Source organism: Mercenaria mercenaria, chromosome 1, assembly GCF_021730395.1.
Source record: "Mercenaria mercenaria strain notata chromosome 1, MADL_Memer_1, whole genome shotgun sequence".
Taxonomy (NCBI): Eukaryota; Metazoa; Mollusca; class Bivalvia; order Venerida; family Veneridae; genus Mercenaria; species Mercenaria mercenaria.
Window position 1 is genome coordinate 69,643,816 of NC_069361.1, and position 15,573 is coordinate 69,659,388.

General features: G+C 35.3%; 1 protein-coding gene across 2 annotated transcripts in view; it reads left to right on the top strand.

The window, feature by feature from the left end:
- LOC128559110 (serine/threonine-protein kinase PAK 4-like) overlaps positions 1 to 5,162 on the top strand; it is a 32,742-nt gene extending 27,580 nt beyond the window's left edge. For both annotated transcript variants that reach the window (XM_053550226.1, XM_053550229.1), the window contains exon 10: positions 438 to 5,162. In XM_053550226.1, coding sequence (XP_053406201.1) covers positions 438 to 599 — 162 coding nt within the window. In that variant the 3' untranslated portion in view covers positions 600 to 5,162. The remainder of the gene's footprint in view (positions 1 to 437) is intronic.
- The last annotated feature ends 10,411 nt before the right edge of the window (positions 5,163 to 15,573 follow it).

Consider the following 15,573-nt stretch of genomic DNA (forward strand, 5'->3'; position numbering starts at 1 on the left):
AGAATACAGTTTCTTTGTCCCAAAATTTATGCATAAGTTCTCAATTAGTGATCAGTCTCTGTGGCTGAGTGATAAAGGTTGCAATTTAAAGTAGTGGATATATACCAAGGAGCCAGTCGGTACTGGAAATAGTGTCTCTTAAGGCCCCGTTTGTATTCTATCACTGTTGAAAGCTAGATAGTCAATCTACGACCTGAAGTGTGTTAATGTGACATTTTTAACCCAACAGCAAATGTCAGGTTATGAATTGTTTCTGTTCCTATTCATGAAAAGCTGTCCTGATTACAGTTATTTTTAAGTTTTGATATATGAGTCATACCAAGACACTTTGCTGATCAGTTAAATTCACAATTTTTTGGGCTTTATGCGTCTAAGCATTTTAAATCAAACCTTTGTCATCATCATTAGTTGTTCACTATGTTTGTTCTGTATTTCAGGTTTCTCCACGACTACAAGGATTCTTGGAAAGAATGTTAGTGCGAGATGCCTCTCAGAGAGCTACTGCATTTGAACTTTTGCAACATCCCTTCTTGCACAACGCTGATAAACCAAGTTGCTTGGTATCATTAATGAGGAATTTTCGAAACAGCCCTTGCTGATATGCTTTCATACATGTGACACTTTCGGAAAAAGCTGAAAACGTTCAAACATTGTGATGTTATGCCAGTATAACAGACTAGCAGATAAACATGTCACTTCACAACAGATATGAATTCAAAATTATTCAGGACCTAACTCTTATACCCTGCAGCAGTTGTAATTTCTAATCAAAATATCAGGAGCGTCCAAAGCATATGTTTGTGTATCAAAAGAGCTACAGTAATCATCAGAAATTAACATAATGCTACTTTCGGTATAAGCGGATGATAGATGACAAGCTTGTTAACATGACATACATTCATTCGGAGCTTACAAAGGAGTTATTTTCATCAGTTATCCATTCCATGATTTTTCTGTCGGAGAGTTTTTTTGTCACATCCACTAAACATTTATGACATTGTCAGTGAAAATAACAATTAAGTTCGTATAATTTCACTGTGTTTCTACATTTGGGCAATGGCTCCAGGACAGTCTTTCCATACAATTATAAAAGAAGGATTGAGTGAAGCCTGGCCACTGTAAGACTTCATAATGGACATCTGAGGATAGAAACAGTTCCTGTATGCTAATCAAGAATGGTGCTTATTTCAATCATATCGAATGTGCTAACATATCGCAATACCATTCTTGCTTGTAATTTTAAGTTTTTTTTAATGGGAATTCTTGTCTTGTACATTTTGCTGCAAAAGCAGTGTATTCAAACATTCAGTCACATTTTTTACAATCTTTATTTCAGATTAATATTATTGTGAAACTTGATTTTATTATTTACCGAATTTTGATATTTTTCTTTTCGGCAGTTGTGAACCTCGAGTAAATTTTTCAAATCGGTTAGTGTTCTAACAAAACCTTCAGACTCCCTAGTGGAAGACTGTTTCGCAAGGTAGACCTTTTTCATTACTCTAAGTTTGACCATTTTAGCCAATGATCTATAAAATATAACCTAGCAAGGGTTTTCATAAGATAATGGAATGAACTCTCCTAAAATATCCAGACAACCATATGATTGGGACATTTCTGCACTTTACTAATAAGCGTCTATGCATTTGATATATGTTTTCAAGAAAAAACAGCCAGTTTCGAAATCATTGTCCAACATTCCTTTTCGTTTTTTTGGGGTTTTTTTTTGTGCAAAAAAAAAAAGGTTGGGTACAATAGGGTTGTGAACAACTTTAAAAAGGTATTTATTAACAGGTAGATCATTTGATTCAGTTAACAGTGTTTTTATGTACTTTAAACGCTGTGATGTCCATTGTTAATGTACAGAATTTTGCATTTTATTTTATATTTTTTATTATCACGTTTTCATTGTATATATCATTTTCCATTGTATATTCTATCATTTGTAAATACCAGTTAGTTCTAAATACGCATTCAAGTTATTTTTTATATACAGGTCTGTCAGTTTTTGTTATAGATTCTTCCTTGTCTGTTTTTATCCCTCATACTGTTGCCTAATTATAGATTCTGCTGTTTGATGTTGTGTTTTAACTTGAAACATATCAAGTTGACAACAAAAAATCTCAGTAATTGCACATTTTATACATTTTTTAGACAAAAATCTGATTTTGAATTACCTCTTGCAGAATTTGTATTGATTTCCTGATTGTTTTCTGTTAATTAGGAACAAACAAATACCAGATGCTTTTCTTTTTCTCTACACCATTGCATATGGGAAAAATGTTACAAATTCCACTTATTTGGTGAAGAACGCTGCTCCACATATTTGATTGTCAGTTTGACAAATATTATAGTTTTGACATCATCTGACAAAAATGATTACCTTGTTAAGTTATTAGAAAACAAACTCGAGCAGTATGTAAGAATAAGTACACTCTGCATAACAACTGTGTTCCGAAGAACATTTTATGTTTGAGTTTTGGAATTTTATTTTTATTTTAACGATAGTTCGTGTTTTGTGTGTGTTTACGACCTGTTCTCTGTTCAGATTGAGAACTGATATGGTATTAAAGTGCTGTGTCTTTAATGTTTTATTTAAAGTAGACAACTAATTTGTTACACCAATGTGTAAGATATGTTGGCCATGAAATATATTTCGTTTAAAAAAAAAAAACATTAACCTTTGTGTGAAAAAAAAGAAGATTAAACGGTCTATGAAATTATTTAAGTGTATTATGAGACATCATTTTATTGCTTTTAAACATATTTTTTATGCAAATAATACTGCCAGTGTCTTGGTAATAATATTTCTTAGAAAGCAGATTTAATTGCCTTATTTATTAAAAAATCTCACTGTGTAATGTCTAGTAATATCGAAGATTGTTAAATAGTTATTTGTTACTCTGATACGACTAATTTACTAACTACAAGGTTATAAAACTTGAGTTTTGGAACCAGTCTCAAAATGCAAACATGCTATTGGTCAGTTTCACTGCAGTGCTCAAAAAGAACCAATCAGAGTATTAAATTTTAAGACTGGTTTTAAAACTAGCTTTTATAGCCTTGAATCATGTTTGCTCACAAATGCATAATTGGAAGAAAAACTTCATTTATTTCAGTGTATACATATAACTAAGTATCCTGTCCATAGTTAATCCCTGCCATTAGATGTCTTATATCGATGTTGAAGCGTTTTTCTGTCACTGTAAATATGTACAGCACCCAACGTGGCATCTAGAGATATTAAAAGCTTATGATGAACAAATTTAGTAGTTTCTGACCAAGTTTTTGTAAATAGAAGTTTATTTCTTTCTACTTTATTACAGATATATTCCACGTCTCATCTTAGTTTATAAGTAGATAAGCATTTAATGTAACTTAAAAGTAACACATTTTAGGTGTTTTGCTTACTAGTTTTATTTACTACACTGCTTTGCATTGCAACAGAAATGAGCATAAGTTGCACGTCAGCCAGATTGAAAAATTAACTGCTTGATTTTTTTTAAAGACACAAAGGCATCTGAAGGGCTAAAAATACATTTTCTCAAAAAATAATTATATCGGTGATATATTAAAATGTTACTCAGTAAAAAATAAAAGTTTAAAACAAACCAGTAAATCTTAGCTGGGACTGTTAGAAAGTAATAAAATGGCTATGTCCCAAAATATATATATCTGAAAATGGTTTTCTTGATAATTGTTTTCAAAATCTTATTTTCTTTTGCCCAAAATTATACTACCAAGATTATAGGCTGCAGAATAAACGAAAAGGCTATGGCTTAATATTGAGATGTAAGGGTAGTTGAACTTAAATGTAAGGGTGAAGATGGGGGGTATTTAATTTTATTGATAACACTTGAAAGAATATAATTAACCCAGTGTTGCAGTCGAGTCAGCTTGAAATTCAAAGTGAACCCCAAGTAGCGAGGAGCTGTAGAAGTTTTTTAGGCTTCATGTAGTGAAGTTATACTTTTGACAATTCTTCACTGTGTTTCTTAAAAGATACACGTTATACTTATTTTTATTGATTTATTTAGTATTTAGGTTGAACTTATCATTTTGGGAGAAATTCATACAATACATACAATGTACCAGTATGGATTTCAGATCTTTATTTATTGGCCTAACATTGTGATAGTAACAATATTATAATTGAGCCGTGCCATGGGAAAACCAACATAGTGGCTTTGCGACCAGCATGGATCCAGACCAGCTTGCACATCCGTGCAGTCTGGTCAGGATCCATCCTGTTCACTAACGGTTTCTTTAATTGCATTAGGCTCTGAAAGCGAACAGCATGGATCCTGACCAGACTGCGCGGATGCGCAGGCTGGTCTTTATCCATGCTGGTCGCAAAGCCACTATGTTGGTTTTCCCATGGCACAGCTCATATGGTATGCGGAAAAAAAATACTTATATTTGACTTGTTACTCATGACTACGTACTAATTACACTAACTTGGTTAAGGTTAAGCAAAGCAAAGTTTTTGGAACTATGATTATGTATTCACCACCCGAACTTGGTTGAAGGTTAGGTGATAGTTTGAAGCAGTGACTAGGTACTAATCCTACTAAATCAATTAACATTTCATGAGATGCAGTTTCACATTAACTTCTCATGGAATATGGTGTAGCTCATTTGATAACATACTTAGTTTAAATGGATTTCTTATTATTACACATTAGAAGGTTATGAAGAAAATTTCTAATTAAAGGTATGTCTTTCTTTTTTCTAATGCCGTATTTGTCAACTCGGCGCAAAAAGTGAATAAATGCTGAGTTACGTTAATGCAGTTATCCCGTTTTTGTGCTAACTTGATGAATTATGATACATATCAAGCTTCCAGTTATATTCTTCTTCCTTTAGTTTTATTAATACCATATATAAACAGGTTGTTATTTAGACAATTTGTGTAGCCAGCTTTGTATGCAAGTTGTCTTGTTAAACCAGTTGTGGCAAATTTTATATTTTAAAGCTAGTAGTGTTGAAAAATGTTTTTAAGCATTCCAGGAAGACCATTTGTATTTTTTATGTAAATATATAAAACTCGTTTTATAGAATCACATACATTGTATAATTGACATTATACATTATGTAAAACATAACTTTATATACATTCTATACCAGATGGTTATGGAAAAAATAAATATTTTATAGCAATATTTAATCTTTTCTAATGATTTATTTCTTTGTTTTTTTGTATGGCCAGCACATGTTACAAGTCTGTTCCACTGATACATAACAACCAATTCCCCCCAGAATTGTTTACTATACACAGATACAGATACAAAATTTTACTTAAAGATGTACATATGCAAATGTATTATTACTACAGTCAAGACTGTATAAAGACCATGATTCAGAATCGCCTACATTTGTGTGTAAATCCGTAGTTTCTTGTATATCATGGGGTACACAAGAAGCAAGTGTTTTTATTTAGTCATGATGTGGTCTCAGTTCACAGATGATATTGTACATGATTAAACTACATGAGCAAATATATATGCCTGAAAGAACATGTTTTATGATTGATCCAGTAATCCATCTTTCTTTTGGCAATTCAGTTTTCCGCTATAACATAAGAATGCTTCGACATGTTGATGATCCTCAGATTTGGTAGGCTCATTGCTGATGAGCATTTAATGCCCAATATTGATGTAGAGGTCAAAGGTCAAGGTTAACTGTACCATGCACTAAGTATCTTGAGAATTCTTTGACTTGTGATTCTAAAACATTGTAGCTGTATTGGTCATGGGCAACGGATCATCAGTATTGATTTTAAGATCAGTGGGTAAATGCCCAAGGTCACCGTGACTGTTAGTGCAAAAATCATTTCCACGAGCGCCTTAACATACAGTCTTTAAATTTTGGCAGACATATTGCTCATGGGCATTGAATGACCACTTTTGAGTCAAAAGTAGTAATCGCAGAGATCGTTAGCACAAAAAAACCCAACACATTCACCATGGGCTCCTCTTAGTTATAAGTTTAAGTAGAAGGTTATGGTCACTGTCTTGTTAAAAGCTCAGATATCCGTTTGTCTGTTTTAGAAATTTAGTTTCTGCTCAATGCCTTAAGAATGCCTGGACCAATGATCCTCAGACTTGAAAGGCGCGTTGCTGATGGACATTTGACCCATGCTTATGTTAAAAAGGTCAAGGTCATAGTCAATGCCAGTGCACCGTAAGCAGGTACATTGCTGGTGAGCAGTGGATGGACCCTATCAATTTTGAGATACTAGTTTTTGCATTGCAAAAATTTAAACGGTTTAAAGTGATCCAATATCATTAATATAGCTTCTTTTGAAAACTAAACCCTGGTGTAGAATATTTCCTAAGAAATCGGCGCCTGTGTGGAAATGTTTCCGTGTGAGCATTTTAAGGTGAAGGGGAAATTTCCCGTTACGCGACCATTATCAACAACAGTAGCCATTATTTCCAAGAAAATTCTTTAAAGTATAAATACACAGTACTTACTTCGTATTTAATGCATTCATCATTCTCGACTTCATCTTACTTTCATTGGACACAGTATGTATAATGAAAGTCTGATATGCCATGGATCTGTAATTGATGACCATAACTTCATATTTTCTTCTACCTGAACAATACAAAAAAGGAGGAATTTTGTCCGCCTTTTATTAGCTCACCTGAACAATGCTCAGGTGAGTTTTTGTGATCGCTTGATGTCTGGCGTCTGTCGTCTGTCGTCTGTCTGGCGTCTGGCGTCTGTCAACATTTAGCTTGTGTATGCAATAGAGGCTGTATTTTTCAACTGATCTTCATGAAATTTGGTCAGAATGATTACCTTGATGAAATCTAGGCCGAGTTCGAAAATGGGTCATCAGGGGTCAAAAACTAGGTCATTAGGTCAAATCAAAGAAAAACCTTGTGTATGCGATAGAGGCTGTATTTTTCAATTAATCTTCATGAATTTTGGTCAGAATGATAACCTTGATGAAATCTAGGCCAAGTTCGAAAATGGGTCATCTGGGGTCAAAAACTAGGTCACTAGGTCCAATCAAAGAAAAACCTTGTGTATGCGATAGAGGCTGTATTTTTCAATTAATCTTCATGAATTTTGGTCACAATGATTACCTTGATGAAATCTAGGCCAAGTTTGAAAATGGGTCATCTGGGGTAAAAAACTAGGTCACTAGGTTAAATCAAAGAAAAACCTTGTGTATGCGATAGAGGCTGTATTTTTCAATTAATCTTCATGAATTTTGGTCACAATGATTACCTTGATGAAATCTAGGCCGAGTTCAAATATGGGTCCTCTGGGGTCAAAAAGTAAGTCACTAGGTCAAATAAAAGAAAAACCTTGTGTATGTGATAGAGGCTGTATTTTTCAATTAATCTTCATGAATTTTGGTCAGAATGATTCCCTTGATAAAATTTAGGTCAAGTTCGAATATGGGTCATCTGGGGTCAAAAACTAGGTCACTAGGTCAAATCAAAGGAAAAGCTTGTATATGCGATAGAGGCTGCATTTTTCAATTGATCTTCCTGAAATTAAGTCAAAATGATAGCCTTAATGAAATCTAGGCTGAATTTGAAAATGGGTCATCTTGGGTCAAAAAGTAGGTCACTAGGTCAAATCAAAGAAAAACCTTGTGAATGCGATAGAGGCTGTATTTTTCAATTGATCTTCATGAAATTTGGTCAGAATGATAGCCTTGGTGAAATCAAGGTCAAGTTCGAATATGGGTCATCTGGGGTCAAAAACTAGGTCACTAGGTCAAATCAAAGAAAATACTTACTTATTTTTGCTCCAGTTTTAATGACAATCGGTCAGAATATAATTTTCTATGAAGTCACTAGGTCAAACATGTTTACTCTGCTTAATATGTTGTGTTATGGTGTGTTTCTCAGGTGAGCGACCTAGGGCCATCTTGGCCCTCTTGTATAAATTATCAAAATTGAGAAGAGGGTGGAGCTGTTCTATATCCAATAGTATCAGATTTGACAGTCTAGCCACAAATAGTTTGAAACAAACATGATGTCATTGGCACTTTAAACCATTACAGGAGTTCTGAAATTACTGTCTCAGAATTCTACTTTCTCCAGTTAAAAAGATTCAGAGTTGGAGATAAAAATGAAACTACGAAAGTACTGACTGAGGCAAATGCCTCTGTTTGTCTCGGTGCAGTTACGGTTCACTCTTACAGCGGACCAATTTATACATTTATTGAAACAATTTGAGTATGGTCTTTGGTAATCTGGCTACCGATTAGAATAAAATATCGGCGACCTGGCTTTTTAGCTTTTTGTGATCGCCCTGTGTCTGTCGTCTGTCCGTCATCCATCCGTCGTCGTCAACAATTTGACTGTTAACACTCTACATGTCACAATTTTGGCTCCATCTTAATGAAACCAGGTCAAATCAAAGGAAAAGCTTGTTAACACTCTGGAGGCCACATTTATGATGGTATCTTCATGAAACTTGGTCAGAATGCTAATCTTCATGATCTTTAGGTCAAGTTTGGATCTGGGTCAAAAACTAGGTCGCCCGCCCGCTTAGCTCAGTAGGTAAGAGCGTTGGTCTACGGATCGCGGGGTCGCGAGTTCGATCCTCGGGCGAGGCGTATGTTCTCCGTGACTATTTGATAAACGACATTATGTCTGAAATCATTAGTCCTCCACCTCTGATAATTCATGTGGGGAAGTTGGCAGTTACTTGCGGAGAACAGGTTTGTACTGGTACAGAATCCAGGAACACTGATTAGGTTAACTGCCCGCCGTTACATGACTGAAATACTGTTGAAAAACGGCGTTAAACCCAAACCAAACAAACAAACAAAAAGTAGGTCACCAGGTCAAATCAAAGGAAATGCTTGTTAACACTCTAGAGGCCACATTTATGACCATATCTTAATGAAACTTGGTCAGAATGTTAATCTTGATGATCTTTAGGTCAAGTTAAAATCTGGGCTCAAAAACTAGGTCACCAGGTAATATCGAAGGTAAAGCTAGTTAACACTAGAGGCCACATTTATGACTGTATCTTCATGAAACTTAGTTAGAATGTTAATCTTGATGATCTTTAGGTCAAATTGGAATCTGGGTCTTGTGGGTCAAAAATGGGGTCACCAGGTCAAATCAAAGGTAAAGCTAGTTAACACTCTAGAGGCCACATTTATGACCATATCTTAATGCAACTTGGTCAGAATGATAATCTTGATGATCTTCATGTCAACTTTAAAGCTAGGTCAGGTGGGTTCAAAATCTAGGTCACCAGGTCAAATTAAATGTAAAGCTTGCTAACGCTCTAGAGGCCACATTTATGATAATATCTCTATGAAACTTGGTCATAATATTAATCTTGATGATCTTTAGTTCAAATTCAAATCTGGGTCATGTGGAGGCAGAAACCAGGTCTCCAGGTCAAATCGAAGGTAAAGCTTGTTAACACTCTATAAGCCACACTTAGGACTGTATATTCATGAAACTTGGTCAGAATGTTAATCTCGATGATTTAGGTCAAGTTTAAATCATGGCCAGGTAGGATCAAAAACTAGGTCACCGGGTCAAATCAAAGGAAAAGCTAGTTAACACTCTATAAGCCACATTTATGACTGTATCTTAATGAAACTTGGTCAGAATGTTAATCTTGATGATATTTAGGTCAAGTTCAAATCTTGGTCAGACGGGGTCAAAAACTAGGTCACCAGGTCAAATCAAAAATAAAGCTTGTTAACAATCTAGAAGCCACATTTATGACTGTATCTTCATGAAACTTGGCCAGAATGTTAATCTTGATGGTCTTTAGGTAATTTCGAATCTGGGTCATGTGGGGTCAAAAACTAGGTCACTAGGTCAAATTAAAGGAAAAACTAGTTAACACTCTAGAGGCCACATTTATGACCATATCTTAATGAAACTTGGTCACAATGTTAATCTTGATGATCTTTAGGTCAACAGGTCAGGTGAGCGATACAGGGCCTTCATGGCTCTCTTGTTTAATACACCCCATGCTTGTTCTCAATAAAACCATCTAGTTTTATAGGAAGGTGGAGCCTGGGGGTACAAACATATGCTATGTTCCAAATCCATTCCAATGTTAGTACTTAACGTCCTTTTTCACAGAAAAGAAACAACAAACAAATGTAAAATAAGCCTTAATTAGAAGTAGGCATAGTAGTTATAGTATAGGGAAAATACACGTTTTATATGCATTTACGTCTGCAGAAGGATTGCTATGGTGAACGATACCGAATTTACAAGACAGTTATACAGGATACCTAATAATATGAACCGTGGTGGGGACGCATTCCCGGCGACAAAAGCACTATACTGCCACCTTGCAACACATGTAAACTGACATGCAATCAAATAATAAAATAAAATTTAATATATTTCACATAGTTTCAAAAAGCCATCACGAGTATTTATAGGTTGAAAACGTGTGTAATGATATTGTTTGGTCTTCGAACAATATTTTCGTCACCTACTGTTCCCGTGGGGTCTACGATTTTTCTTCGAGACTTGCCATTTATATTATTCAAGTAATTTGCTCATACCTTTATTTTAAATTTGAGATATGTGGAACATCCGTTTCAAACTGTATGTGTAAAAGAGACACAATTATTATGAGATTGCTCTATATTGATTTCTGCAAGATTAAAATATCTCTAAAAGGCAGTAGCCAATCCTTGACGATGAATCATATAAACATTTGCCTATGTTTTGGCAAGTATTTATTCCGGGACTACATTTCTGTTATTTTAGTCAGAGATACTTTCTACTTCAGACTACGATTATGTCAAGATTCTCACAAAAGTAACTGAAAAAGTATGGGAGCCAATGTTCACATGGACACAAACTATGCTCAGAAAGATAAAGTTCTTCCGAGCTTTCCAAAACCGTGGTGCTTACTGAACGTTTCGTGTTTTGTTCCTTTCGTGTTCAATTGAAATTTGTTTAAAATTAACGAGGTTACTGCATTTCTGTGACTTTGAAATGGGACGGAGTTGTAAAATTAGTGAAGTTATTTGATGGCCTAGATTTATCTTATTTAAACTTTTTATGATATTACGATTATTTAAATGTAAGTGAAATTTCAGAAGTGTACTTCATGTGCCGTTGAAGAAATTAGTAAACTAGAGCTGTCATTGTAAGCAATATGTGCATCCGAAACTGAATTTACTGACACAAAAGCCTGATTGACTTTGACTTGACCTACTGATCACCAGTTTAATAGGAGCCATCTGTTCTGGCCAAGCCTGCCTACAAATTTTGAGGTTCCTGGACCAAAACATTTTTCAGTTATCAAAGCAGCTAAAGATCACCACGACCCTGACCTTTGACCTGCCGACCTCAAAATCAATAGGGATAACCTACCGGTTAAGACCAACCAGTCATTGAAATTTGAGGTTCCTGAGATGAAGCGTTCTTGGCTTATTTTCCTGCTAAAGGTCATCGCGACCTTGACCTTTGGGCAGCCGCTTTTTAAATTGATAGAAGGCATTTTCCGGTCACGGCAAAGCCGTCTACTAGATTTGAGGTCCCTGTGCCTTTAGAAGCGTTCTACAGTTATCAATCGGAAACATATTTTCAGCTTAAGGTTACCGTGACCGTAGCGTTTGAGCAATCGAACTTAAAATAGAGATCATTTGCCGGTCACGACCAAGCTGTCTACCAAGTTTAAGCCGATTCATCCACAGTGATTGATGGGAAACCGAAGGATACGGTCCGTTTACTATTTGTATTAGTTTGAGATGTCTCGACTGAACTGTTCTTGGGTTATCGATCGGAAACCAACGTTTAGCTAGCTCAAGGTCAGTGCGATCTTGATTTTAGAGCAATAAACTTCAAAATCGATAGGGGTCATCTGTCGGAAACGGCCAACCTGCCAACTACGTTTGAGGTTCCTGCGCTGAAGCATTCTTCAGTTGTTGATTGGAAACTGATTTTCAGTTCAAATTTGCCGCGACCTTGACCTCTGCGCAACCGTCCTCAAATTCAAATGCACATACAAGCGGAATGTTATCTGAAACTAACCTAAAAGCTTTTTCCATTATTTAATATATTTAGCATTTCTTGTCGAAAACGAAATCAGGTTTTGCTGGATTTCCTTTTGCGTGTCTGACATATTTATAGCAGGGTGGTTGTATTATACAGTTTTTTTCTAAACAATATGGCCGCAATTTTCAATATGGCCGCCTGAAATAAGACAACAGAAAATATGGGACTGTTGAAGCTGTCCCAAAAGAAGACCACATACTCTTATAGGTAGGTACTTCCAAATACAGTGTAAGAGCATAATGTCTCGTCAGAAGTAGACCCAGTAATATCTAAATACAAATCTCATTTGAATTTTTAATTTTATCATTGTGTTATGGCATTACTGTTAAAAGTTCTGAATAATATAGGTGTAGTCGATGGCATAAGTGCCTTTCAGAGTGCAAAAGGCAATTTCGAAAACAGAAGCTGTGTTATTCAAAGTGTTATCTGTTTCCAAATGCCCATTTTATTCACACATTAAAGTTTAAACAATTTTTTCTTTTCTTGTTTTCTTTTGCAGTAGCAATTGATTTTTTTGAAAGATGTTAGGTTGTCAAATTTTGACATTCTAGGAAAATGAAGTGTAGGGCTGTTTCTGAAGCGTGGTTTCAATGAAGATATATAAGGCAAGCATTTAGTGGTGTCCAACCTGATATGAAGTACATTTAACTCTTAACACATGTTTCTATCAGAAATAAATATACATACGGATGAGATATAGCTATCCAAACATTCATATCATATCAGCTTGCATTCAGTGCTACAGTTATCTACAGTTATAATAGTTTCTCAAGCAAACATTAATCAATTTATGTAATGAATTATTATCAGCATAATGTTCCGTGAATGCGTCTATTGGAAGTGCAGCAGCGTTTCTTTGGAAAGCTACTCCTTGTTATGTATACTTCTACCAGTAGTCTTCAGTCGAACATTTTGAAAAAGGCGAATGAATGGTAACTACTGCTTGTTTTAAAGAATAGTTTATCTGTTCTGTAACGCACCAGGTGTCGTAACATGTGGCTAATACTGTTGAACAACTATGTTCAACTTGACTCAAATCCATTTAATGATAAATGAAATAGAGTAAATGCGCATCAAATATTTTACCTGAAATTCAAACTAAAAAAAGAACGGGATGAGTCATAAAATATTAGTGCAAGAGTTGTGGGCCTAGTGTCAAATGATGTGGTGACGGGTTGAAACAATTATTTTATACATTTAGTAATAACAGAGATAGAGTGAAAGTGTACTAACACTTATAAATGAATTCTAAATAATGGGGGGTGGGGATTAATTCATGAAATATTGATGTGATACTTGTGACCCTTGTTGTCATAAGATATTATTTTATGATGAGGAATAACTACTTTAAAATCGAAGCAAATCCATTAAGTAATAGCAGAGAAAAAAGTGAAAGTGCATCAAATGTTGAACCAATGTGTGGAGACGGACGCGGGCGCCACAATGAGTTGCATAGCTCTCCACATCCTTGTATTGTCTAGCCAAAAATGCTGTCTTCCTGATAAGAAAGAGCTGTGGTATCAAAACATTTATTTTGTTAACAATGCAACGTGTTTATTTAAAAACAACCGATTATATGTGCATCAATGAATATTTAGTAAAATGTAACATATTCTTTTGTAAATTAAGGTTTTATTTCTGGCGGCCATTTTGAAAACGGTGGCCATCTTTTATCTTTTCAATGAACTTTTATTTTTCTATTAATAACTTGACATATCTAACCTAATTACTCATCCAGGCATTTCGACGAACTTTGCCGGAGAGCAGTATCCAACAAGACTCCGGGTAGTCACGTTCGACGACCATGACCGAACAGAGCCGGATAGCAGTATCCAACGAGACCCCAGGTAGTCATGTTCGACGACCATGACCAAACAGAGCCGGATAGCAGTATCCAACAAGACCCCAGGTAGTCATGTTCGGCGACCATGACCAAAAGCGAGGAGGCTTTCACTCATCGAGGTTCATTGAATGAGGTCGGATAGCAATATCCAGCAAAATCCCAGGTTATCATTTTCGACGACCTTGACCGAAGGCGATGCTTACAAATCATGACAGTCCGACGAACTAGGTCGGATAGGAATATCCAACAAGACCCCAGGTAATTTTGTTCGACGACCATGAACGAAGGCGATGATAAGTTATTGTGGCAGTCCGACAAACTGCGTCCATAACGGTATCAATTGTTCAATTGTTAAAGCATGCTAGCTTAGATTCGATAGACAGTCGCTAGTATGTGAAAACATATCTGCGTAAGCGGCATCATAGTTGAATAAATATACCTTTAAAGTACAACCAGTGGGATAACAGTTTATATATATATAATAGAATTATACTTTGAACAGTTTTTCAACAGAATGATGACCTAAGACTACATTGACAAGGTGAAGGAAAATGGAAAATTCCCTAGGTATCTCTAATTGGATATACACATTTAATTCATATGAACATAAGTTTCGTTTTGAACATTGCGCTTATTACAAATAAAGATGCGCCACAAAATACTTGTATTCTTTTGTATTTCCATGGTGGTCTTTAAACATGATGTGCATGAGAAAAAAACAACAACAAAAAAAACAACAAAAAAAAAAAACAACGAGAAATACAAGTACTGTGTTTACTGTCTAAATATTTCATGAAATGAATGTGTCAGTATGCACAGTACATAATGTATCAAGTTAAGTTAAAACCACACATTGTTTCCACAGGGTAAAAAGATTATCTAAATATATTTTTCAACTGTGCTGAAAAGAGACTGACTGAATAAATTTTCAGATGAAGTTCAGGAAGGGTCTAAATATTTCATCTGTCATCTTGTAATATAGGTATATTATTACAGTAATATCAAAATGATTTTCACGAAGTCCATGTTGGAGAAAAAAGTAGGCCACTATAGGTTGTGATGGGCCTTTAAGAAGAGAAAAAGCAACTAATCCGAATATTATAAAGATTTTTAATAGGCTGGTTTAAGATATTAATAATACCTGATACACTTACTCCTCATAAAATAAACAAACGTGTTTGTAAACATGGACGGTTGCAAACTGAAGGGGACCCGTTCTAAGAAATAATGACAAAATACAATACATATCGCATATCCGTAGCTCTGACCAACCTATAAACCAGGCCAGTATATTTTATAAGTACAACAACACTGTTGACCCATTTAAACGAGGAGTACCGATAGTTCTGATATAGTGAGTTTTATTTGACCTGGCGGGGCTGAGTTCATCTCAGGCTTATGCAAATAATTGTAATCTAAAAAAAAAGAGCAAAATAGGTAGAGCTACAGTGGTTACAGTGTAAGGTAGCTATAGATTGCCACTGAATAAGAAATCAGGTTTTGTTTGTTTGTTTTGGGTTTAACGCCGTTTTTCAACAGTATTTCAGTCATGTAACGGCGGGCAGTTAACCTAACCAGTGTTCCTGGATTCTGTACCAGTACAAACCTGTTCTCCACAAGTAACTGCCAACTTCCCCACATGAATCAGAGGTGGAGGACTAATGATTTCAGACACAATGTCGTTTATCAAATAGTCACGGAGAA